The sequence below is a fragment of the Mastomys coucha genome, unplaced genomic scaffold, assembly GCF_008632895.1.
Source record: "Mastomys coucha isolate ucsf_1 unplaced genomic scaffold, UCSF_Mcou_1 pScaffold15, whole genome shotgun sequence".
NCBI classification, from domain to species: Eukaryota; Metazoa; Chordata; class Mammalia; order Rodentia; family Muridae; genus Mastomys; species Mastomys coucha.
Genome location: NW_022196897.1, coordinates 52,259,970 through 52,286,574, shown reverse-complemented (window position 1 = coordinate 52,286,574; position 26,605 = coordinate 52,259,970). Strand labels below are relative to the sequence as shown.

Below are 26,605 nucleotides of genomic sequence, written 5' to 3'. Positions count from 1 at the left end.
AGATATTTACCAAGCAAAGAATAAGACAAAGGTCTGCTTTGACTGAGGCAAGTAGCAAGAGAAGCATTGGAACATGGAATCTGTCTGGCTTCGGGACTATTTTATCTTTTTAATCCGAATTATAGAGAAACACTAGGGAAATAATGGTCAGCTGTAGTCTGAGATGTCTCACTCTAAAGGGCCACACAAGGTTCTCCATGCCCTGCCTTCTGGGCAATCAAAGGCACTCAATTTTTAGCTGTAACATTTGAATATGAAGCAGTGATTGCTGTATATGCACATCCATTCATTTTAGCAATTTCAGCGAGACTGGGTCTGTTCAACTGCTACTCTCCTTCTCACCTAGACTTACTCATCGTTCTACAGCCAAAATGTGTTCAGCCCCTCAGTTCACTGGAAGTCTGCTAAGTTTCATTTAATACCCCATAAATGACTTCCAATTTTCATGGCTGGTCTTTCATGAATCATAGAGATTAATCATAGGTTGTCCTGAAAAAGTTCTTCTTAAAGGAAAGTTTAATGTTCAGTGTTAAAGAATAGGTCTTTAAAGATGGCCTTCACTGTAATCTAGAAATTTAGGAAACTGAAGTTTAAATAATTTTCCTGAAATAACTACTAATTACAAAGTTGACACTTGTTTCCAAATTCCTTGATTCTCAACTAGATTGCTTTTTTCCCATCTTTGTTCCCTGTATAACTGTTTATATTTTATTTTTGTTATGTATGACAACAATTTACTAATGAGGTAATGCAAAAGTTTTACATATATATTATGTCTATATAATATATGATACATATTTATGTTTAAACTATGTCATATAGAAATTTTGGTATCTTCTAGTGAAGAATATTTAAAGGAACATCTAATTATGCCAAAATTATTTGTCCTTTAGTGAGTAACAAAATTGCCAGACTTCTATTGATTGGTGAAATCCTTGTACTTCTAGGCAAGTTGTTTTATGTTAGATTTTCGTTTTCTTACCCCAAAGAATATCTGAAATATATAAATTCAAGTTAACAGATGATAACAAGTTAACTTCAAAGAACTAGATCAACTGAGTTAAGTTACAGTATATACTAGATTAATATCACTTTTCAAAGTACAAAATATATCTTTTTATTTTCCATTATTTTTCTTTTTATATTTATGAGTACCTTGGTGGCATATATGTCTGTGTACCACATGTGTGCCGGGTACCCACACAGTCCAAAAAAAGAAATCAGATCCACTGTAACTAGAGTGAGAGATGGTTATAAACTGTCATGTAGATGCTGGGCATCAAACCTACCTCCTCTAGAAGAGTAGTTACTGCTCTTAACCTCTGAGCCATATCTCCAAAACCGAAATAAAATACCTTAAAAGCAAATTGCTGACTGACCCTGCACCAAATTGCCACAGAGAGGTAGAACTTACAATAAGGAATATTTCATATCTTTGGAAAACTGCATTCTATATTTGAGGAATGTAGCTAAGTGTCACTTCTTTCAAATTATACTAAATGTGACCACAGTGGTCTTTTTAACCTCCTAAAATGAATCCATTTATTCTATAAATCTATTTGAAAACCTTATAAGAAACACAAGTATTTTAGACAAAGGAGCTGGTGGAGACAGGCAAACTTCTAGCAGAGACTGTACTCCAAGGGATGGGAGGTATGGTAAATATGCTTCAGTTATTAAAACAACTAAATCTAAATGCAGGATCACTGTTGTGTAATAACAAAGAGTCATAGGACAGGATGTGACTCTGGGTTAGGGGCAGGAGGTCATTGTCAGCTGCTGTCCACGTAGGTGTCCCAAAGAGGTGGTCAGAGGGAGGCAGCCATCATTCAGAGAATGGAGGGAAGAAAGAGTCACGTGGTTCTAACCCTTGGCTCTAACATGAAGATTAGAAATAGAAATGGAATAAACAAGGAAGAAAATTGCTCTGCTAGCCTGAGATAAAACACAGGGGAAAGATGGAAACTGAGTCTGACATGGACTAAAGGCCCCACCAGACATGTAATTATATATGCAGACCCATGGTGACAATTTATAATACAGAATTATAAGAGGAAGACTTGGGGAGTCAAGTCATGCAGAGGTCTAACTAATGTTTTTTTTTCAAGGTTAAGATATTAATTTACTAACACATGGTTTATTTTTGGAAGTAAGACTTAACCATGTGCTTTTACAGAGAAAATGGTAATTATACTCAGGCAGTAGTTCTCCCTGTGTCCAAGAACATATTTATGAATCTGAGTAGCCCACAGGTTATGGAGCTGGTCACTGAGTATTCGTCTTCATCTTCATCATCCTCCAACTCATACTTAACTTTCTCATACTCCTCTTCTTCTTCCTCCATTGTATCTTCCACTTCTTCCTTGCCTTCCTTGTCTTCTTCTTCCTCCTCCGTATCCTCCTCATACTCATCCTCCATATCCTCTTCATACTCCTCATCCTCATCCTCCATATACTCCTCCTCCTCATACTTCTCCTCCTCCGTATCCTCCTCCATAGCTAATGTTTTTTTTTAATGATGACATTTGCAGGAAGAATATAAATAATGGAAATGGGGAAATAGAAGAGAAAGTTGCTTTAGTCATCCAGGAAAGAAGATTTTGTCTCAGACCAAGGTCATGATTTACTGATGAGCAGTGTACATGGAATGAAGAAACAGAGTGGCTCCAGCATATGGCTATTCTTTTACCTTGAACACAAGAGTATCAGACAGAACCAGCAACTGTGCTGCAGACTATCAGAAAACAAGTTTGTGATGTGCAGTGGCTGGAAGAGAGGAGGAGGAGGAATATTTATCAGACAGTCAGGAGTAGATGGTAAATTGTAGAGTAGTCTTGTGCTCAAGAGAGAAGCCAGACCCCATACTTGAATTTAGGGGCTACCAGGCTAGAGATGCTTTTTGAAGCTACAAACATGCTTTAGCTCCTAGGCAGAGAATAAAAATTAACAAAGGAGTAAAGTCTGAACTTTAACATTAAGAAGTTGGGCAAAAGACAACAATAACAAATAAACAAATAAATAAATGAAAAAAAATGAGTAAGTTCTGAATGAAGAGGTGCACAGCAAACGGGATGCTTCAACTTAGAATCAAGGTCATCCAAACTCATGTCTCTGTCTACCTCAATATTATACTAGACAGATCACCTGTTCCATTTGTGTAACTTTTTCTTATCAAAATGATATTATCCTCATAAATTGCATAGTATGCTGTAATATTTCCAGAACTATAGAAACTATTTTTACCAATGCTGATAGACTACATGCATGACCAAATTAATATTTACTTGACATTCTTGAAAACAACCAGAATCCGTATGGTTCTTGTGAGGTTTTATACAAGCATAGCACCATGCATCAGCAAACTCATCCTCATCACTTATAATTATAGACATCATAAACAGTTGTAATCATTCTCACAGTCAAATCAACACTTCAAAGCCAGGCTTGCACTTGATTAAAGATGATATATCCATTAACAATGATACTGTGATTTGTTTTTTTAGCATAAATAACATGCAGTGTGATTTTGTTGTAATCACCTTAAAGGATTAAAGAAGTAAATACAGAGAGACCACATGTTTCAAAATATGCAGTTTTAAACAAACAAAAATAGTGTTTAGAATGTTTATGAAAAATGCCTGTAGAAGTCATGACTTGTAAGCACCACATAGTAGTCTCCAGTGATGTGTCTACCACAGTGGAGTTACCCTTTACCCAGAGATGTACTGTTAGGTCATCTTCTCACTTCCGGAAACAAAACTGCAGTGATCAGGATGCCTGTATTTCCATAAGTTCAGAGCCTTGGAATTTTCCTAATCATGACCAACAAATATGCCATAAAAGCCTAAGAGTAAAGAAGAAAATAAGTTCAAATGCCCTGTGGTATAGATTGCCACCACCACCATCGTTACTGGTGATGAACTATGTGTGTGTGAGCATGAGGATATTCTCAAGTTAAGAGAGCAAACTGAAGCTTCCACCCAGTGTTTCCCAGTTCATGCCACAAGTAATGAAATGAGTAAACAACCAAAGATAAAACAGAACAACAAATGGGGAGAAAATTTACTATAGGACACGGTGCACATTTAAGAAGGGATTGTGGGTATTTGGAGAGAAAGTTGCAAGGCTGGGGCTGTGCTTAACTAGCCCAACACTGCTTAGCAATGAGGCTCTGCATTCCATCGGAGGGAGCGGGAGGGAACATCAATGGGTCACAAGGATTTGGAAGGTCCTTTTGGCAAACTTTAATGGGATCAGTAAAGGCAAGGAGAAGACATGGAACTCTGGGAACAAGTTGGGATTTTCCCACAATAAGGTTACTCTTTGTTCCCTTAAATTTTGGAGAGGAGACACACAGACACAGTTCACCTTCCTTCTGGGGCACTAAAGGCAGAAGGACCAACTTAATACTACTGAGTTTCCTGGATTTTCTTACAGAGCACAGATGAGTAGCTTTAAGCAAGCACACGTACACCACAGCAAAGTCCCACCCATCATGGGTGGTGACATCTTGGAAACTGTGTGGCAGTGTCCATTTAAAGCTAATCTTTTGCTTTTCATATAACTGCCAAATCCCTTATAGCTGAGGGAAGGAAGAGAGAAACAGTAGTTGGAATCTCAGGTGAGAGTTTTCTGACCCTCCCTTTCTCCTTTCCTTGGGGAATGTCATTACCATCACCTTAGGTTTGTCCACTATTGCCATGGTTACCAGGGGCGAAGTCCTGCGCTGCTATGTTGTACCCAGAGGAAAAAACACTACACCAAACAAGTGTATATTTTTTCTGCCCTTATATATTTTCTGATAGCATAATAGGAGTGAAGTGAGTAGATAATTTTGTATGGCTAATGACATGAAGAATTTATTATAATGAAGCAAAGAACAGTGAGTTTCTAGGCTTCTAGATGGTCTCAGGTGGTTATTTGTTCTTTTGCTCTAATTCGGCTATAAGATTCTATAGTTCCATCAATCTTTGGTAAGAACTCAGCTAGCTTTTAAAAATCATTATTATTTTTATTTATTCTAATTGTCACAGGACAAATTGAGGAACCTTTTTCAGTCTCATTAATAATAACAAAAAAATAAAATAAAAACAAACCCAAAATAGTGCTCAAGGACAAATCTATTGCTGACTCAGAGTAATAGAATATAACAGACAACTGTAAGCCCTGCCACCTTCTTAGAAAAAGGAGATAGCGAAGAGGACAAGAGAAAGCCATGTCACTTGCCACATGATAGAAGGGGAATGGGGGAAGCCTTTACATAAACAATGAAATCACCCAAAATGCCAGGGAAAGCATGCCCTGACTTTGACCAGCATCTGAAAAAAAGGAAAAGGAAGAAAAGGAAAGAGAAAAGACAGTTATGCCTATTTTTTATAATTGAGACTCAAAAAAGTAGACAGGCCACATGACAGAGGAGCCACCTATCAGCCTGAAAAAAATTCTTCAAGTAGCTGAGTGGGGCGAAGGCTTCTGGGGGAGATGAGTATAGCGTCTTATTACAGGAATAATAACTCTTCTCGCGTTTTCAGTGTGACTTTACGTGAATCAGTCTTCCTTGAAATGTAATCTCACAGGCTGGTGATTGCAGACCTTGCTGGTTTAACTCTTAAGGGAAGAGATAGTAGTATGTAATGTTCTATCTAGTCTTTGGAGGATAATGATTGGTCTCCAACCAGGACCTGAAAAATAGTCCATTCCTTGGACTAGGAGCTAATAGCTTTCCCTTAATGGGCTTCACAAAGCCCTGCTGTCCATCTTCAATGGCCTCCAAAATTACTGTAACATTCTCCTCTTCAAGATTGGAGACCCTAACCATACTGAGGTATACACCCGAATCCCAAGGTCCACGGGCTGCTTGCATATCTTTCTACATTTGCTATTTTTCTGAGCAAAACATAAAAGTTGGACAGTTTTCCCTTTTTATTCAAAGTAGCATGGGAAAAGTTCCATGAGAAAAAAAAGCTTTTCCTTTCCATTAACTCATTTAAACTTTGGGATGGGGAAAAGAGAGACAAAACAAGAATTAAAATTAAACTTTTCAACATTAAAAATGGAGTGCAGGCCCTAAAATACTTTAGGAGGAAGGGAAATATATATCATATATATGTATGTGTGCATCATATATATATGATATATACAATAAACTATGAAACTATAATTTTGTACAAATTATAAATGATATAATTTGGTGTTATAAATATATATAATTGCATATGTGCATATATGTATACGTACATGTGTATATAAATGTGTATGTGTGTGTATATGTATGTATATACATACATATGTATACATATACACACACATATATACATATATATGTGAGTGTATATATATGTATGTGTGTATATATATATGTGTGTGTGTGTGTGTATATATATATATATATATACCCATTTTAACATGAAAATTCAGATATCCAGTTCCAGACTGTTCCCCAGAGGAAATGAACATCTGTCTGGACTGGAGTTTTAGTCACAGCTCCACAGGGAGCCTCCACAGAATGGATGAAGGCAAGCAATAGTACTCAGCAAACACTTTTCTTTGTGGCTCCAGCCTATTTTCAAGCAGCCTGGTGGCTGCAGATCCAGAGCCTTTTGCATGTTCATTAAACTGCTTTCTCCTTCCTGTAGATGACGTGTGGCTCTCTGTCACTTTTTCTTTGAAGAGAAACTCACCATTTCTGGGCTTTCTATGATCTAGCATGTTTTAAAATTATTCTGTTCATTTTCCCTTCTGTTCCATTTTCTGTATTCCTTTGCCTTCCTTCTCTTTTGCGAATTTCATCCAAATAGGGAGCAGAAGTAAACATTTACTCAAAAGATAGGTTAGCATCTGAGTTCAGAAGGAATCAGCATGTGTTATTGTTTGGCTAATGAGGGATGCCAAGGTAGGAACTTAAGGCAGGAAGCAAAAGGCAGGAGTTGATGCAGATGCAGAGGCATTGGAAGATTGCACTTTCTGTCTTGCAGCCTGCATTATAAGGTTTCTAAAGAATGTTGTGTATAGGCTTGTGTTTACCTTCTAACAGTTCTCCTGTCTACCCACTAAGAATCAGACCTGGTTGGGCCTGGGTCATCATTCTAGAACATTGTTACCTCACTGCTATATAGGGAACCTGCTTTAAGTTAAGTCAAATGTAAAGCACACAGGTATGAATTATTAAAATAGTAAAAATCTTAGAGATATTTGTTTGAAAAAATAATTTTAAATTGCTTGATTAAACAAACCTATAACCAACTCTTCCCCCAAAATTTTAAAAATCCCCTTTATTTTCCTAAATAAATCAAATTTATTACAAATCCCCACAAAGTCAGCCAATTTTTGATGATCTGCCCTGACTGAAACTTTCATATTATAGAAATAAGGGGCTAAAGAACTGGCTTGAGCAGAGAGCTGTTTGCCACAGCAGGAAGAACTGTGTTCTGAACTCCAACACTCATGCAAAAAGCCCAGTGTAGTTACTTGCACCCATAAGCCTGATGCTGGAGAGGTGGAGACCAGAGATTCCTGAAACTCACTGAGTGGTCAACATAGCTGAAGCAGTAAGCTTCAACTTCAGTGTGAGACCCTGTCTCAATAAGTAAGAGAGAGAGTGATTGAGAAAGCACTAGATGCTAATCTCTGGTCTAGACACCACACATACACACCCAGAGCATATATGAGTATATGTATGAATGTATGTATGTATGTATGTATGTATGTATGTATGTATGTGCATGTTCATAAGATATTTATATATATGAAATTAAATACATATGAAGTATATATAAATATACACACATAGATATATGTATGTGTATACATATATATGTATATACATATATATGAAAAGTAATGTTTCACAGCTCTCATTGTGTCTCAGTGCAGTTATGATATTTTGTCCTCTGAACTATAACTTCCATTAGAAGCTCAGTTTTACTAACAGCTTCTCAAGCAATATTGCCATTCCAGATCTGGGCGAATAAATGCTAGTAATGCATGCACCGAGCCTTTAAAGCCAAGAATTCCTATGCTCCAGTACCTACTGGGTCTACATATGAGAAAAAAGGCTATTCCTTCCCTTTGAAAGTATGAGCTGATATCCTTTATGGTCATGAGACATGAGCAGCCACTTCTATTTAAAGCCCTCAATAAAGGGCTTGGTTGAGAGGATAAGAAATCTTCAGATTATCCGGTGGTGGTGCTGCATGCCTTTAATGCCAGCACTCACAAGACAGAGGCAGGTGGTTACATAAGTTTGAGGCCAGCCTGGTCTACAGAGGGAGTTCCAGGACAGCCAGGGCTACACAGGGAAGAAAAGGAAGAAGAGGAGGAAGAGGTGCAGGAGGAGAAGGAGGTAGAAGAGGAGATGAAGGGAGGAAGGAGAAGGAAGAGGAGGAAGAAGAGGAACACAAGAACAAGAAGTAGGCATCTTTAGATGATTCCAGAAAAAAAATAACCATTTGTTAATGTCTCCTGAGATAAGGAGCCCAGAACGTAGAACTCATGTACACTAATAGCCATGCCAATCTCCCTAGCCCTCTGTAGCAGGAAGCCCAAGACACAAATAAAGAACTTCATAAATTATTTTTTCATTGATTTAATTTAGCATTCATGTAGCTTACTCTGTTAGACTTTATGTGTGAGTTAATGCTTCATCAGTCCAGAAAGGGACATGGGGCTACGTTTGCTTTTAAAGTCCCTGTCTCACTATCGATGCCTCGTTTGCTTGAGTTGATCAGTGACACCATCTTGACCCAGAGTGTCACAGGGAGACTTTTCCTTAGTCCCCCAACTGCTTTTTACACAGAAAATTAAGCTCTCCTGCCCTTAGTATAATGAATTAATGTTTCTTTTTTTATTAGATATTTTCTTTATTTACATGTCATATGATTTTTCTTTTCCCAGTTTCCCCTCCCAGGAACAAACAAACAAACAAAAACAACAAGAACAAACCCCTGTTGGCCCCCCGCTTCCCATGCTTGCCACCCTACCCTCTCCCACTTATTGGCCCTGGCATTCCCCTACACTGAGGCACAGAACCTTCACAGGACCAAGGACCTCTCCTCCCATTGATGATTGATTTTGCAGTCCTCTACAAAGAACTCAAGAAGTTAGACTCCAGAGAACCAAATAACCCCCATTAAAAATGGGGTACAGAGCTAAACAAAGAATTATCAACTGATGAATACCAAAGGCTGAGAAGCACCTAAAGAAATGTTCAACATCCTTAGTCATCGGGGAAATGCAAATCAAAAACAACTCTGAGATTCCACCTCACACCAGTCAGATTGGCTAAGATAAAAAACTCAGGTGATAGCAGATGCTGGAGAGGTTGTGGAGATAGAGGAACACTACTTCATTGCTGGTGGAATTAATGTTTCTTAAAGCCATCCAAAGAATGAGAACGTGGTCACAGGAGTCGTTTTATGTGTTCTCTGACTCTGAGGAGGAACACATTTTTCAAGTGGATGTAAAGGTTAAAATAGGATTTGAAATCAGATGATTTGGGTTTCAGCCCTCTCCAACCTTACCCCTTCCCAGCTGTGAATTATGTTCTTTCTTTTCCTTTCCTTTTTATTTTGTTTTGTTTTGTTTTTTGTTTTTAATTCTCTTAGACAAGGTTTCTCTGTGTAACATCCTTCGCTGCCCTGTATCTCCCTTTGTAGACTAGGCTGGCCTCGAACTCCACAAAGATCTGCCATGTCTCTGCCTCCTGAGTGCTGGGATTAAAGGCACCCTGTAATCTTTCTTTCTTTGTTTTAAGTTTCACTTGTATGGGTGTTTCGGCTGCATGTCTGTCTGTTTACCACACAAGTGACTGGTGCCCTCAGAAGGCCAGAAGAGAGCATTGGAACACTTGGATCTGAAGTTACAGGCGGTTGTGAGCCAGACAACATGAGTGCTGGGAATTGAACCTGGACCTTTGGAAGATCAGCCAGGGCTCTGAACTGCTGTGCCATCTCTCCAGCCCATCTTTCACCTTTTTTCTTTCTCTCCTCTTTTCTTTCTCTTTTCCATCCTTCCTTCCCTCCCTTATTGTACTTTTTACCTTTTTTGGTCGGGATATCTGCCTTTGGTGTGATGCTCAGCTTCCTTGCCAATGCATAGGAGACAGGAACAGTTCAGATTTCTTCAGACTCCTACCTGTAGCATCAATGTATAGTGAAAGAAAATCAAAACAAAGTAGTTCCCCCGACCCCCAAAAGATATGTGTTACTTAACGTTGTATATGTTTAACTAAAATTCGACATAATTACAAATATCAGAAAGATGAGTGATCATGATTACTGTGAGGAAGCATTTGTATTCTTATTAAAAATCCACTGCAGATAAAATGTTTTCAGATAAATATCTTCTTGTTAGTCCAATGCATTGTCATTTTGAATTGTATAAGTGATAGTCCACATTATTCAGTGAGGAGACAATGGCTCCACTAATGCATATCTAACCAGACCATATTAGGTATGTTAAGAACAGTTTCACCCCAGCTAATAAAATGCTTGTATGATACAGAAGGAGAAATTAAACACCTAGTCAGCGGACCAACTCTGGTACCTGGCAAATATCTCTAGGATTCGCAACCTTAATATCATAAAGTTCAAGAGAGCATCCTAAATTTTATCTTGGAAGTGTTAAGCAAAGGTGTATGTGGGATTGGGATTTTGAATTAAGCCCTGAGTTACTTGTGGTAAAAAATATACATACGTTTTGCAAGAGTTCTGTGGCATGACATCCCTGTAAGTGTCAGTATGATCATCTAACACATTCTACAGGTAGGGAAAGGACACATCCGAGGGTACAACTGTGTGGAAGATAAAGATGGAAGGGTTATATTCATGTTATTGGGCCTCACAAAAGAGTGGCCAGTACTTGCTGTGCCTCTATCTAAAAGTTTATTTTGTAGTAGATTAACCATTTATTTTCCATCTACAGGTTTCTTTGGTTAGCTTGGTAGCCAATGCTCTTGGTTACTCAGAACTTGGTGCCATCAAATCCCTACGCACACTGAGAGCCCTGAGGCCGCTCCGAGCCTTATCCCGCTTTGAAGGCATGAGGGTAAGAAGACTCAATGATGCTTTCTAAAACTCAAGTCAGAGTCACGTGCCGCTAGTGACTCAGAGCTGTGGTAGTCCCTTCACGAAGTTAGATAATTCAGGGCTAAAGTCAAAGAGAGCAGAAAGCCTTCTGGAAATTGCAGTTTATTTAAATACACACTCAAGGATTGAGACAGAGCTACATACACACACACACACACACACACACACACACACACACACCCTCCATGTGCTATTATTTTTATTGTTTGGGTACTTCATAGTGCCTGATGACAGCACTCATTCTACCAAGGCCTTCAGTAGATATGTTTGAGGTCCTCGAACAGTATGAGGTTATTTTTAAAGGCAAAGTGATTTCAGAATGCTTTATTTCTTGACTTGATATAAATCATAGAACTCAGCAGAACCAGTACATCCCTTACATCCAAAGTGAGTTGCTAGGATAATTTGCTACATATTTCTAACAAGCCTGAGGTCACTTCATGGATCTTTTAAGCACCGTTCTGAGTGAGGTTTGCTTTCTCCACAGCCCCAGCCTTGTCCTCCCCTGCTCTCTGCCTTAGCAAGTGTATCTAGTCTCGCAATATAAAATGCACGCTGCCACGCCTTCAGAACTGCTTTGCACAAAAGGCCAGCTTTGTTTAATCTGCTTTGCAAATGCACATGGATATTGAATTTCTTCAAGGCCATGGGGTTTTTATATTAGGAGGTGGTTTGTTTGGGGCAATAAACCCCTTCAGCCTTGACTGCAGAATTTACTCACCGTGGAAAATGAAACCACCCTCCAGCTGCTCCTGCAGCACTGAGCAGAGAGACACGCTTGGCTTGCCCGGTGCAAATTCTATTTGATTGCCTATGTTAACAAATTCATATAAATCTGTTGAAAATAACAATCTTCTTTCAATGCTGACATCATCTGATCCTACGCCATGCTTCATGACTTCATAATGATGGTTTAAGTTTATCTTTTTAAATCAAAGATAAGATCATTTTTCTCATATACTGTATCCTGATTACAGTTTCCCCTCCCTCTGCTCCTCTCAGTTCCTCCCCACCTTCCCTCCCATCTGGATCCACCCCTTTTCTGTCTCTCACTGGAAAACAAACAGGCTTCTAAGGGACAATAATAAAATAAGATAGAAAAAAAAAAACCTAAAGCATTGAAATAGGGTAAAACAAACAAGAGGAGGAAAAGCTCAAGAAACAGATGTAGATGCAGAGACCCACTCATTGCTACACTTAGAAATCCATAAAAACACTAAACAGGAAGCCATAATAGAGATGCAAATGACCTGTGGAGTCAAAGCAAGAGAACATATATATCATTATGCAATATATATATATATATACACACATATACACATATATACATATATACACATAAATACATATATAATACATATACATGTATATATGTATATATAATACATATATGTATATATATGTGTGTATATATATATATATATATATATATATATATATATATATATATACTAGTGTATGTTCAAATAAAAATAAAGCTTAACGAAAGGAAATCCCTGACATGGCATTGTGAGACAAGGAGCCTCCAAAGATGGCACTTTGTTTTGCATTGACCATTGACTGCTGAGTATGCAGCCTACCCTAAAGATAGTGTGTTTCCCCAGTGAGACTCCCTTAAAGAAAACAAAATTTTCATTTTCAAAGTAGTTATCTCTGTTTTTATTCCCATTTACTTCAGGAAGATGTTTTCTCTGATGATGGCTGAGCAAGACACTGATCTAAGAGTATAGCTGAATGTCATTTTCATGATACATTTTTGTTTGTTTGTGTTTGTTTGTTTAGAACAGTACGATTTGGCTTTATCCTGGGTCCTGGGATAAAGGTACAGGTTCTTGGTCACTCGAGCACTGTCAGGTGTGGGATCCATCTTGGGGAGTGGGCCTTAAGTCAAATCAGATTTTGGTTGGTTATCCCCATAAGATTTCTGCTTAACTTGCAGACAGAACATCATTGTCTATCAGAGGGTTTGTAGCTGGGTTGGTTCACATTTCTTTTGGTATCCTGCAGAGTACCTTCCTGTACCAAAGATACTAGCACAAAATGTGTGATGGCTCTTTGTAGGCACCAGTTTGACTTCTCCATGTTCATAGTGTAGGTGTCGTCCTCAGCAATTGGGCCTTGCCATCAGTCTGAGAGCAACTTAAAGTCTTGGCAATAGGCTGGGTTGTTTGAGGGCTCCCATGGAACCTCTTTGGCCAACAGATATATTTATAGCTTGTATCAGAGAGAATATATCAATTGAACAAGTCTGAAAACGTACAATTTTCTTCTAATCTGAAAAATATTCTAGATTAGTATTTTAATTCATATGGAATACTTAAGATTTCAGCTAAACTTAGCAATATTTATTTGAAGATTTTAAAAATTGTAGAGGTATGGAAAAGGTACATAATTTTAATCCAAAAAGAAAACTAATAAGTGTAACAAACATGACTTAATTTCTAAAGGAAATAAAATTCAATTAATATTGGAAATCACTAGAATTTTGGATTTCAAATTTTCATGCTGGTTTATATTTTTCCTGTCTATTTCTAAAATAGACATATCATATTTATCATTTATCATATTTTTAAATAAAACAATAGTTTCATTGGCTATAAGCACTTAACCATGTAGTCTACTGTGAATTAGAATAAGTGGTATTAGAAAAGTTACTTTTGCTATCCTTGAGTTCTTAAAACACATCTTCTTTCCTGGATTCAGGATAAGGGATTCAGGAGATGGGTCTTTTTCTTCCCTAAGCAGGTCAGCCTTATAAAAACAAATATCATAGGCTCAAGGAGAACATGTGGGGCATTGCCAAGTAACAATAATGGGATTTTATTTGATAGTCATACATTTGAAGTTAAATCCGATGGTAATTCATTCTATATCTAAAAGACTGAGATTTTTCTAGTATGAAACAAAAGACTTGGAAACCCTTAATCCTGACCTTCATAGCCATATAATTACACCTGGCTTGAGGATACAAATTTACTGCATTTGTCATGCTTTATTTGTGAAGGGGTTGCATAATTCCTTTTTCAGATTGTCAATAATTCACACACATTCACAAGACTTAATATGTGTTACAGCAAATGATTATTCAATTTAATGCATATTTTCACTCTCACTACTCCGCCCAAACCATGTACATTTTTGAAGATCTTACTATATGAGGTTGTATTTGGTTCCTTTAGCTGTACTGTTGTTCATCTACCCTTATCAATATGTAGTGTAAAACACTAGAAGAAACAATTTAGGGCTAGAAATCTATGGCAATATCGATTTAACCCTATCCAAATGTGTCTTCACGCTGAATGCATGCACATCTGCAATGGCTTCCACTTTACCAAGTGATCGCTCTCCTGTCCTCCCACAGGTGGTTGTGAATGCTCTTGTTGGTGCAATCCCCTCCATCATGAATGTGCTACTGGTGTGCCTCATCTTCTGGCTGATCTTCAGTATCATGGGTGTGAATCTGTTTGCTGGAAAGTTCTATCACTGTGTTAATATGACAACGGGCAACATGTTCGACATGAGTGAAGTCAACAATTTCAGTGACTGTCAGGCTCTTGGCAAGCAAGCCCGCTGGAAGAATGTGAAAGTCAACTTTGACAATGTTGGGGCTGGCTACCTGGCATTGCTGCAAGTGGTAAGTGGCTATTGTATGAACTTGAAAACATTTCAAAGCACTCTACCTAAGACCCCTCATGTGGTGCCCTCTGAATAATTTTTATTTAACAGTAGAAAGGTAGTTGATGATCCCTCAAGTGAGTTATTTGGCTCTTAGGAAGGCATTGCAGTTGGTTTATTTCCCCAGGAATGCAATTTTTAATATCTTCACAGTATCTCTTTTTTCTTCCTATATTTTTCCTGTTACATTGTTAATTACTGTTTTGATTTTTATTTTTCTGTAAAAATTGTGTATATTGAAATATCAATCGTATATGATATGAATGAATGAAGTGTATGACTTTTTAGCCAGAGACTGTCCATAGTAGAATCTAAAATAATGTGATGCCATATATGCAGATATGCAAATATCAAGGGATTCTTTTCAAAATATGTAATGCATAATTTTTTAACATCATGACAGTATATTTGCTGATCAAAATATGTAATGCTTAATTTTTTAACATCATGACAACATATTTGCTGATCAGTTATTAGTGAAAAATGAGTTGTGTTTGAATACAATTATAGCTTTCAACCACAGATTTTATCTTCTTATTGGAAAGTTTTAAGATAGGATTAAAATGGGATTTTCATTAATGAAGTCTCCATTATGTTTTACTATAGGAAAAAAATAGATTAGATCCCAAGAGAAGAAAAGAAAAGACATCCTAAATTCTAAATACAAACTTTGTTACTTAGTAGTAGGAATGTTCTTGGTAACACACCATTCAACATATTTGAACACCTGTGTAGAAAATGTCATGGTATTTTATGAAAAGGTACTTATAAAATATTGTGGTATTAATATCTGGTAAATGCAATTCTAATATGTATTGAATACAGGCCACGTTCAAAGGCTGGATGGATATTATGTATGCAGCTGTGGATTCACGGGATGTAAGTAGTTCTCGGATATTCCTTACAGCTATTAGATTTTCCATGGGAAACACTGGTGAGAATTGAACTGAGAGACTCAGAATCTACATTGTGTCTAGTACTTACCAATATAGTAGGAAGGACTGGCAGAGTGCTCACAGTGTGGACAGTAGTTTGGTTGATGTAGGTATGATATATAATAGATAACACATCTACTCTGAGAAATTCTCAAATTACATGGAGTAAAAGACATCAGATTAGCCCTGCAAATAGAACTACTCAGAGTAAGAAGGTAGCTCAGTGTGAAGGAGTCACTTGCTTTTCTGTTTCTTTAGAGAACATGATCAGCCAGTCTATGAAGCAGCTTCCAGGAACACTAGAGCACAGACAAGCAAGCCAGCAGACTTCAAGGAAACTCAAACTCAGAAATACAAAGAATTGGCTAAAACATGTCTGCTTATCCTGTATCTTTCTCTTAGATGATTGTCTGCTATTACAGCTTCTTCAAAGACAAAGTGAAGATATTGCCAAAAATGTTGGGTTGATGATGATGATGATGATGATGATGATGATGAGGAGGAGGAGGAGGAGGAGGAGGAAGAGGAGGAAGATAGAATAATAGGCCCAAACTATTAGCTGAATTTGTATCAGGTTTACTTGGGCTGAGGAATATTTGTCAGGCAGGCTACAATGGAAAACCATACTAGATTTCGAAAGTAAAAGTTTCAAATTTCATGATAGTTTGAGACAATAGTTATTTTTGTAAAGCGGTATCTAAAGACATGATAAGTTCATATTAAGTAACAGCACTCATGGCATTACTTACTCCAAGGGTTCTCTTTGCTAATGATAGTAATATTATCACTATTGTCTAGGTCAAACTGCAGCCTGTATATGAAGAAAACCTGTACATGTATCTGTACTTTGTCATCTTCATCATCTTTGGGTCGTTCTTCACCCTAAATCTATTCATCGGTGTCATCATAGACAATTTCAACCAGCAGAAGAAGAAGATGAGTATTTCTCACCTCCCACCCTTCCCTACTCAAAGCACCAGTCCATCCCACAGCCAGCCAGACCACTGGAGTCATGGCATACCTTAGATTGTGTTTATATGATTTTCAGTCTTACTCATGGCCAGTAATCCACCGGCCCTGCCCAGCAGCCTCTCTCCTTTCATCCATGGTTACAGCTATGTTTCTGACTCTGCAATATAGCCATTGCCTCCATCCATTGACAATTGATTATCCAGTGCTTAGCATGGTGTATGGGGTCTTGCAGGAGTGACCCTCCCTAATTTCTCAGCCTCATCTTCTCCCACACTTCATTTCTATCCTCTACACCTTTCCATGGTCATTCCCTCAGCCACCTACATCACCAACAGCATTGTCACAGGGCACCTGTGTAAGTCGACCTTTACTGAACTCAGCCACGCAATGCTTTCCTCAGGACTCTATGAGTGATATTTTCTCTTCCTGACATGCATTGCCTAGCAAACTCTTTATTGTACATCAAAGCCTTAAGATTAAGCCTGGCTCTCTCAATTTTTTTCTGTGTTTCCAATGACTTTCCTTCCTTCCTCCTGTTCATTTGCATGAGTTTCTATCCTCACCCCCTTTGCACAGTACTGCACATTTTTTCCACCTGCCCTCCTTAAAGAGCATGATACCATGTTATATACCTATGTAATTCTTATGCTTATCACATTGTTTGGTACACAAAAATAGTTTTTAAAAAGGTTAAATACAGCAATAGAACTTTAAACAGCAAGAGAGGAAGAAAACATATTTGGCTCCCTGAAAATATATTTAAGGACCTTAAAATTCATTGTGAACATAATATAATCCAATTAGGGTGCTGGACTAATCGGAATTTTATGTGCTTATGGGCTTTGCATAATATTAAATCTTCAGCATTTCACATAAATGGGAAAAACAGAAAAATAAATCTATATTTAGCAAGATAATATCCATTTAAAACTGAGACAAGACTAAAGAAAGGCTCAGAAATACTTCAGTTAAATACTGTTATAACGCAGGTTGGGATTGTAACCACGCTATTCTGTGTGTTTACTTTGGAGGTCAAGACATCTTTATGACAGAAGAACAGAAAAAATACTACAATGCAATGAAGAAACTTGGGTCCAAAAAACCTCAGAAGCCCATCCCTCGGCCTGCAGTAAGAAAGCTATCTTGTACTCGTTAAACTTCTAAGACAGCGTTTCTGTTCTAGTATTGGGATCAGAGCATATTGGGTGATGCCACACCAATCTATTGCACCGATCTAATCATGAATCCCATATTGTGCAGCAGATTCTACAGCTGCTGCAATGCTTGGTGGCAGGTGTCAAGTTTCTAAAATACTGGGACATTCTTAACAGTTGGTGCAGACCTCCAACTCGAGAGTTCCCAAGAACTGGCACCAAAGCAAGAGTCACCCTCCTGCTGCCGACATGTGTAGCTGCTGCCCCTCTGATCATATTGATGTGTCCTTTTTAAGTGGATGCAGGCTCCCAGATGGCCCCTTCCATCTCTATGTCTTTCCTCCACATTCTAGCTTCTTCCTTTCCTTTTTCCCTTCCCTGTTATAAAGCTCATTTTAGCTTTTCCTTCTTTTATTACCCTCCATGGTACTATACAAAGTAAACAAGATTTCATAGCATTTTCATACATATCTATCACTAGACTTTGTTACAACTTCTGTCTGCTTCTGCCCTCTCCTACGCAATCTGTTCCCTTCAGTCCAGGTGCCTCCCTCCCTGTACATAGTAACCTCCTGCTCCACCTCATATCACACATACTCCATAGCTCATCCCTTACATCCTTTCTCTTTCCCATGCTCCCCTATCTATCTAGATTCATGACATTCTTTCTCTTTGTATTATCTATAACTTAATATATATTAAGTTTAGGTTCTACATATGAGAAAACCATTTGTCCCTCTGGGTGTTCTCATTCTAGAAAATATTCCCAGCTTTCTTAGAAAGGAAAACTGGCTCAAGAATTTTGTTTCACTGAAAGAGAATGAACATCACTCAAATGCATAGTCTATGATGCTTTCTGATGTGGAACAGCATGATGATGGTGGATCACGTTCACAGAACTGTACCCTAACTCACCTACCTTCTCAGATAGGGAAAATAGTTAGGAAGCGGAGGCCCATAACATAACTGTACCCCCCCCACACTCACAAAACCTGTGATCAGTAAAACCAAAAGGTTTTGGTTCATAACCAAAAGGGTCATGAACCCTATCGGTGATTTCACTTTACTATATATTTAAAAGTAATTGAACCTGGGAGATGTAAGGTAGGGAGAAAAGATGGGAAGGTACCTCACACAGAGAGGAATGGATGAAACTGCTTCACCAAAGGTCACTGATATCTGGAAACATGGCCGATGTATGACCTTGGATTTTTCATAAGCCATGGGATTTTGTGTCTTTATTATAGATTATTTTAATTATCTAATAAAACCACATGAAACATTTGTGTTTACACAGGACTCTAAAAGCATATGTTTTCTGAAATGGGTATTAATTATATAAGGATTTCTCAGGCATTTTTAAAAAGGTACATGGGGGACAAGTAATTTGCTTATGCATATCTCTGTGCACTGTGTGCATGCCTGTACCCATGGATGGTAGAAGACGGAGTCCAGAACCCTGGAACTAAAATTACCAAGAGTTGTGAGCCATCATGAGGGTGCTGGGAACTGAACTTTGGTCATCTGGGAAACCAAGCCGTGCTCTTAGCTACTAAGCCATCTTTTTTGTCCTTTCACACATTTTTTATTGAAGCATAAATAGGGAAAGGTAAAAAGGGAAACAGATAAATTGAGAAACTCACAAGCATAGAGAACTAGAAATGGTAGAACTAAATATATCTAACTACTATTATTTGAGAGGTAAAATAAGGAATATCAGAAAAAATTTAAAATATGGATAAATGAAATAGATCATTCATCTAAAAGTCTATACTTACCTTTTCTCAAATCTTCACTACTAATTGAAATTATTTTTATAAAAATTATCATAATTAATCAAATAACCTCTAAGTATTTTCAGACAATTGCCACTAGTTTCTGGATTATTTTTCTCTCTTTTCCTATGAGACCCAAATAAACAAAATAAGTTTGTTACTGGCATGTGGTATGGTGCCTCTCATTTAAAAAGAAAAGGAACTTAGAGATTATTTCATGTACTGTAAGGAGGACACATACCCCAATGTCACATGTGGAAAGGTCTTATTTACAATAAAACCATTGATTATGCAATGTGTGTGCTAGCCTTGTCTCTTCTCTTCCTAGAACAAATTTCAAGGGATGGTCTTTGATTTTGTAACCAGACAAGTGTTTGACATCAGCATCATGATCCTCATCTGCCTCAACATGGTCACCATGATGGTGGAAACGGATGACCAGAGCAAATACATGACCCTGGTTTTGTCCCGAATCAACCTGGTGTTCATCGTCCTCTTCACTGGAGAGTTTCTGCTGAAGCTCATCTCTCTCAGATACTACTACTTCACAATAGGGTGGAACATCTTTGACTTTGTGGTGGTGATTCTCTCGATTGTAGGTAAGGACAGTTCAGGTATACAGACATGTCCTTCTAGAGAACATTTTCCCCAAATCCTGTCTGCAGTTTGACATAGAAATGCAACTGGAGAAGAACAGAGTGTGCAGAGTGAAATGTTCAATGTTAATGTATTGGAATAAAATCCAGAAACTTGTGTTTATTCACAAAGCTAACTAACTGGTTAGAAATTGAATTATTGATATTGGATTGGGGGAACTTTCTCCTTGCTGGGACAGAATAACCAACAAGAAGCAACTTAACAAAGGAAGGAAATATTCTGACGCACAGTAGTAGGGATGCACTCCACCATGATGTGGAAATCCTGGCATGGGGTCCAAGGTACAGCTGGTTAAGGTGAACCTGCATTTGGGGGTGAAAGTGAAGACAAGAAATTGAGATGTCAAGCTACAAGCTCTGCCCCCATCCAAGCCCATTTGTCCCAATAAAACTTCATCTCCTAAATGTTCTACAACTTTCCATAATACTACCACCAGCTACATAGCAAGGGTCCAAACACTTGAGACTTTGGCAATGGCTTCTACTCAAACCACAACATTCTGCTAGTGGTAAACAGAGTCAGTTTAGGGGCAAGCCCATGTTTTTAAAACACGTCATGTTAGCAAGGTAGTGTTATAGTACTTGCCTTGGTCACTGTCCTGCTGTGGTAAAGACATTAACACTATGCTTATAAGAGAAAGTGTTTAATTAGGGACTAGCTTATAGTTTTAGACAGTTAACTCATGATCATAATGGCAGGCATAGCACTGGAGCATTAGCTGAGGGCTTTAAATGCAGAGAGGGGTGGAGGGAGGTCGGGCCTCGTATCGGCTTTAGAAATCTCAAAGCCCTAGACAGGACTGGCAAAAAAACAAAAAGTCAATGAAATGATTCCTGATAATATTCTACTACACTCATAGACTGGAACCTAGCACAATCATCATCAGAGAGTCTTTTTAAAAATAATTATGTTTATTTTGTGTGCATTGTTTCTTTGCCTGCGTGTATGTCTATGTGAGGGTGTCAGATCTTGGAATTATAGACAATTGTGAAGTGCCATGTGGGTGCTGGGAGTTGAACTTTGCTCCTCTGGATTCGCAGTCCATGTTCATAACTGCTGGCCCATCTCGACAGTTCCCATCAGAGAGATTTAACCAGCAACTGATAGGAGCAGATCCAGAGCCTCACAATCTAACATTGTGCAGAGCACTAGGAATCCTGTGGAAGAGGAGGAGGAAGGACTGTAGAAAGCAAAGGGTTCCAGGACAACACAAGAAGACTACTACCCTTAGAGGCTAACCAGGGCACATAGGGGCTCACAGAGACTGGAGCAGCAATCAGGGAGCCTGCATGGGTCCAACCTAAATCCTATACATATATGTGATGGCTGTATAGTTTGGTATTGTTGTAGGACTCCTAACACCAGGACAGGAGGTAGGGACAATCTCTGACTCTTTTTGCCTGCTTTGAGGATCCATATCCTCCCACTAAGTTGCCTCATCCAGCTTTGATGTGAGGGTATAAAGCTAGTTTTATTGTAACTTGTTATGGAATGTTTGGTTGATATCACTGGGAAGCCTGCTCTTTTCTGAAGGGAAACAGGCATAGTGAGTCTGGGGGACAGGGTAAGTGGGAGAAAGGAGCTGGGAGGGAAGGAAACTGTGATTGACACGTAATATATGAGAGAAGAATAAATAAATTATCTATTTTTTAAAAAGAAACCTCAAAGCCCACTCCTAGCAACATACCAACTCTAGCAAAGCTACATCTACTCCAAAAGCCACACCCAATCCAACAAAGCCACACCCACTCTACAAAGCCACACCTACTCACACCTAACACGCCCACAAAGCCAAACTACTCCAAAAAGGTCATACGTTTTAACCCTCCCAAAACAGTTCCACTAACTGGAGACCAAGCATTCAAGCATATGAGCCTATAAGAACCATTCTCACTCAGAGTTCTGTATATAAATCAGAAAAAGAAAAATCAAGAGGAGATAGCCAACACTGCTCAAAGCATTCAACAGTCTTTCCTAACAAAGAGCACAGCTCTTGTAAGATGGATGGGGTTTAAACAGGAGGAAAAGGAAAATAAGAATATTATAAAGCTCTAGATGCAGAAACTTTAGTTCAGATGTGGTCCACTTTCTCAAACTAAAGAGTGTCACTCTCATTGAGAACAGCAAATTGTTATTTCAGAAATAATCTTTATTTTCATTGCCATATTTTATGTATAACAGTGAAGTATAATAAGTATAACCTTGAATTGGCATAATAATAATTACATTATTTTGGATTTTACAAAAAAAAATCTATTTCTTTATAAAATCGTGTTATAGAATCGTTTTAATAAAATTCTCAAAGATTTAAATGTCAGTGTTAGAGTGGATTCAAATGTGTGGTTCGGGTTTTTGTAAGTTTATTTTTTAAAAAGAGGAACACACAGACATTTCTATAAACATTGACATACTCATTGTTCATCTGGCTTCTCTAATTTTCCATAGGAATGTTTCTTGCTGAGCTGATAGAGAAGTATTTCGTGTCCCCTACCCTGTTCCGAGTCATCCGCCTGGCCAGGATTGGACGAATCCTACGCCTGATCAAAGGCGCCAAGGGGATCCGCACACTGCTCTTTGCTCTGATGATGTCCCTTCCTGCGCTGTTCAACATCGGCCTCCTGCTTTTCCTGGTCATGTTCATCTACGCCATCTTTGGAATGTCCAACTTTGCCTACGTTAAAAAGGAAGCTGGAATTGATGACATGTTCAACTTCGAGACCTTTGGTAACAGCATGATCTGTCTATTCCAGATCACCACCTCTGCAGGCTGGGATGGACTGCTGGCCCCCATTCTCAACAGTGCACCTCCCGACTGTGACCCCGATGCAATTCACCCTGGAAGCTCAGTGAAGGGAGACTGTGGGAACCCATCTGTGGGGATTTTCTTTTTTGTCAGCTACATCATCATATCCTTCCTGGTTGTGGTGAACATGTACATCGCTGTCATTCTGGAGAACTTCAGCGTTGCCACTGAAGAAAGTGCAGAGCCCCTGAGCGAGGACGACTTTGAGATGTTCTACGAGGTCTGGGAGAAGTTTGACCCTGATGCCACTCAGTTCATAGAGTTCTGCAAGCTCTCTGACTTTGCAGCGGCTCTGGATCCTCCCCTCCTCATCGCAAAGCCAAACAAAGTCCAGCTCATTGCCATGGACCTGCCCATGGTGAGTGGAGACCGCATCCACTGCCTGGACATCTTATTTGCTTTTACAAAGCGGGTCCTGGGTGAAAGTGGAGAGATGGACGCTCTTCGAATCCAGATGGAAGATCGGTTCATGGCTTCCAATCCCTCCAAGGTCTCTTATGAGCCCATTACCACCACTCTGAAACGCAAACAAGAGGAGGTGTCCGCTACTATCATTCAACGTAATTACAGATGTTATCTTTTAAAGCAAAGGTTAAAAAACATATCAAGTAAATATGACAAAGAGACAATCAAGGGGAGGATTGACTTGCCTATAAAAGGAGATGTGGTTATTGACAAATTAAATGGGAATTCCACCCCGGAAAAGACGGATGGCAGTTCCTCTACCACCTCTCCTCCTTCCTATGACAGTGTAACAAAACCAGATAAGGAAAAGTTTGAGAAAGACAAACCAGAAAAAGAAAGCAAAGGGAAAGAGGTCAGAGAGAATCAAAAGTAAAAATAAGAAACAAAGAAATGTCTTTGTAATCAATTGTTTACAGCCTCTGAAGGTAAAGTGTCTGTGTCAACTGGACTCTACAGAGAGGTCCACGCCAAACTGACTGTTTCAACAAATACTCAAGGTCAGTGCCTATACCAGACAGTGACCTCTGTCACTGCCACTCTGTGAGACAGGGTATCAACATTGACAAGAGGTTGCTGCTTCCATTACCAGCTGACACTGCTGAGGGGAACTCCATTGTGAAAGTGACTGTCATCATGCCACCAAACACCATTAGTACAACGCTCCTGTCATCTATTTTTAACATTCACATTTGCCATATTTTTACAAAATCTGTCCTGGTGTATCTTCCTGATCCCTACTTCATAGTCTGTTCATACTATGTCACTATTTTTGTAAATGAAGTTTACGTTAAGGGAAAATATATATAAGAATCCCGTGTTGCTAAGTCCACAAGTTTCTCCAGTAATCATAAAAAAAAAATATTTTGCCTGAGAGATGAAATTATTGCTCAAAACTAAGGAAAAGTAAATTCTAATGTTAACAGTTTCAAATATTTCCACTTCCTGGATGGTGTTAGCTTCCAAGTATTTTAGCCTGTTATGTTTGTTTATATCTGAGCAGTTATGTGCCTGTAAAGACTCCTCTAATATTTAAAGGATTATTTTTATGCAAAATATTTTGTTTCAACAAGTGCAAATTTTATTCTAAGTTTCAGAGTTCTATATTTAATTTTAGTTAAATGTCCTCCCTCCAGAAAAAAAAAACATATTTAATATTTCTGTTCTGAATAAAAAAAAAAATCTATCCAAAGTATCACCTTAGAATAGCTGTTCCACTTAAGGTGGTAGGATTTCTTTGCCATCTTCTGCTCTCAGCAAAACTGACAATTTACGTCAATTAGATACCCTCTGTTATGTAAATAGTTATTTTATCCTGTGGTGCATGTTTGGGCAAATATATATATAAACGTATATATAGCCTAATACACAAATTCTATTAAATCAAATATGTACCACAGTGTATGTGTCTTTTGCAAGCTTCCAACAGGGCGGTATCCTGTGCCATTCATTACACAGAAATAATTGGGAGGCTCTCACTAATGCATGCTAATATTGCCTATGCTGCTCTATTTTAATCAATCCATTTATCACAGTTTTGGTAAGAAGAGTCACATGTTGGTGGTAGAATGAATTCAATCTGCTCTCTGTCTTCATGTCAAAAAATTCTCATTGATATTGCTTTAAAACACCTTTATTTTTGCATTGTTAATTCAACTTGAGTATCACAATGTGTCTTTATTAATTTAAAGGAGACACACTGTATAGGGCCTATGACCAAATCCTATACTTCATAGTTTCCTAAAAAATGAAAAAAAAAGTCCAGAATTTGTTTAAATATAAATAATGTAAAATATGATCAGTTTTCTTTGTCAGCATTTGTACATAAGAAAATTATTTTCAGGTTAATGACATGGCAATTTATTTTACCTTATCCTTTTGCTTCTTATTTTTAAATCAAAACTCCAAACTTTTACATCCAAAAGACTTTTCAGCAGATAATTTCCTAAAATAAAAGTTAGACAATGGGTTTTGTGGATTTCTTTGTTATAATCTATTTTCTACCATTCTAATAAGTGATATGTTGGTCAAAATCTCCAGCCCTAACCTTTTTCTACCAACTCTGGCTGCCTGCAGAGAAACTGTCCCTCATGGAAGTTTGGTTTTTTTTTAACTCGACTTTTGTAGTATTTGCAGATGCAGACTAGGCTTATTTTTTTAAATCCTGCTGCACTAAAGCCATCATGGATATAACATGGGCTCTGGCCATCATGGATATAACATGGGCTCTGGCCATCATGGATATAACATGGGCTCTAGCCATCATGGATATAACATGGGCTCTGTCCATCACGGATATAACATGGGCTCTGTCTATCACAGATATAACATGGGCTCTGTCCATCATGGATATAACATGGGCTCTGTCCTTTTTAACCAGGAACAAAGTGGGAACGCTGTGCAATTGCCTAGCATAATACAACTCTTTTCTTCTTTTTCTTCTTTTTTTTTCACAAACCAAAAGTTTCATGTTCATTCCTTTTACAAAATATTTACTGTAGTGTACTGATGAACTGCATGCAGGGAATTGCTACTACTAAAAGAATGATGAGCTACTTCATTATTGAGCCAAAAGAATAAATATTTCATTGTTTTTTTTTTCTGTATCTCATTTGTTGGACTGAGTTTTTGGTTTGTTTTTGGTTTGGTTTGTTTTGTTTTTTAAGTTATCAGCAGGTAAAAATTTACACAACTAAAGAAAACCTGTATTTGATTTGACATTTGTATCCATAGAAGTTCACATGAGTTTTGTAACACCCTGCGACATTATCTACTGAGAAGTTTGTCAAAATAAAGACTAGTTAAAAGCATCTTTGTGAACTATTCCTTCATCCAAGGAGCAGCACATACTATCGAACCTTTAGGTTTGACAATGCTGGCATTAACCCTCACCACTGACTGTTATTGAATTACTAAGAACCTAATCTTGATGCTTCTCGGTATCCCTGGTGTTGTGTCCTAACTTGTTGGACACTCATGCTTCATTTCCTAACATACCCTGTAGTCTATGAAGTATTAGTGACACAGGAATTAAAATTTTATGTTATCTTTTCAGGATTTCCTACTTTTTTGTCGGTTCAATACAGAA

At 38.1% G+C, this 26,605-nt stretch overlaps 1 protein-coding gene across 10 annotated transcripts in view; it reads left to right on the top strand.

Moving 5' to 3' along the window:
* The window catches only part of Scn3a (sodium voltage-gated channel alpha subunit 3), a 110,880-nt gene extending 84,553 nt beyond the window's left edge, over window positions 1-26,327 (top strand). For 9 of the 10 annotated variants that reach the window (XM_031370470.1, XM_031370469.1, XM_031370466.1 and 6 more), the window contains 7 exons: window positions 10,921-11,043; window positions 14,446-14,718; window positions 15,585-15,638; window positions 16,493-16,630; window positions 17,691-17,795; window positions 19,924-20,194; window positions 22,698-23,893. In XM_031370470.1, coding sequence (XP_031226330.1) covers window positions 10,921-11,043; window positions 14,446-14,718; window positions 15,585-15,638; window positions 16,493-16,630; window positions 17,691-17,795; window positions 19,924-20,194; window positions 22,698-23,893 — 2,160 coding nt within the window. Of the gene's footprint in view, window positions 1-10,920; window positions 11,044-14,445; window positions 14,719-15,584; window positions 15,639-16,492; window positions 16,631-17,690; window positions 17,796-19,923; window positions 20,195-22,697 lie in introns of all 10 variants that reach the window. The other variant, XM_031370463.1, reaches the window with a different exon arrangement.
* Window positions 26,328-26,605: the final 278 nt, after the last annotated feature.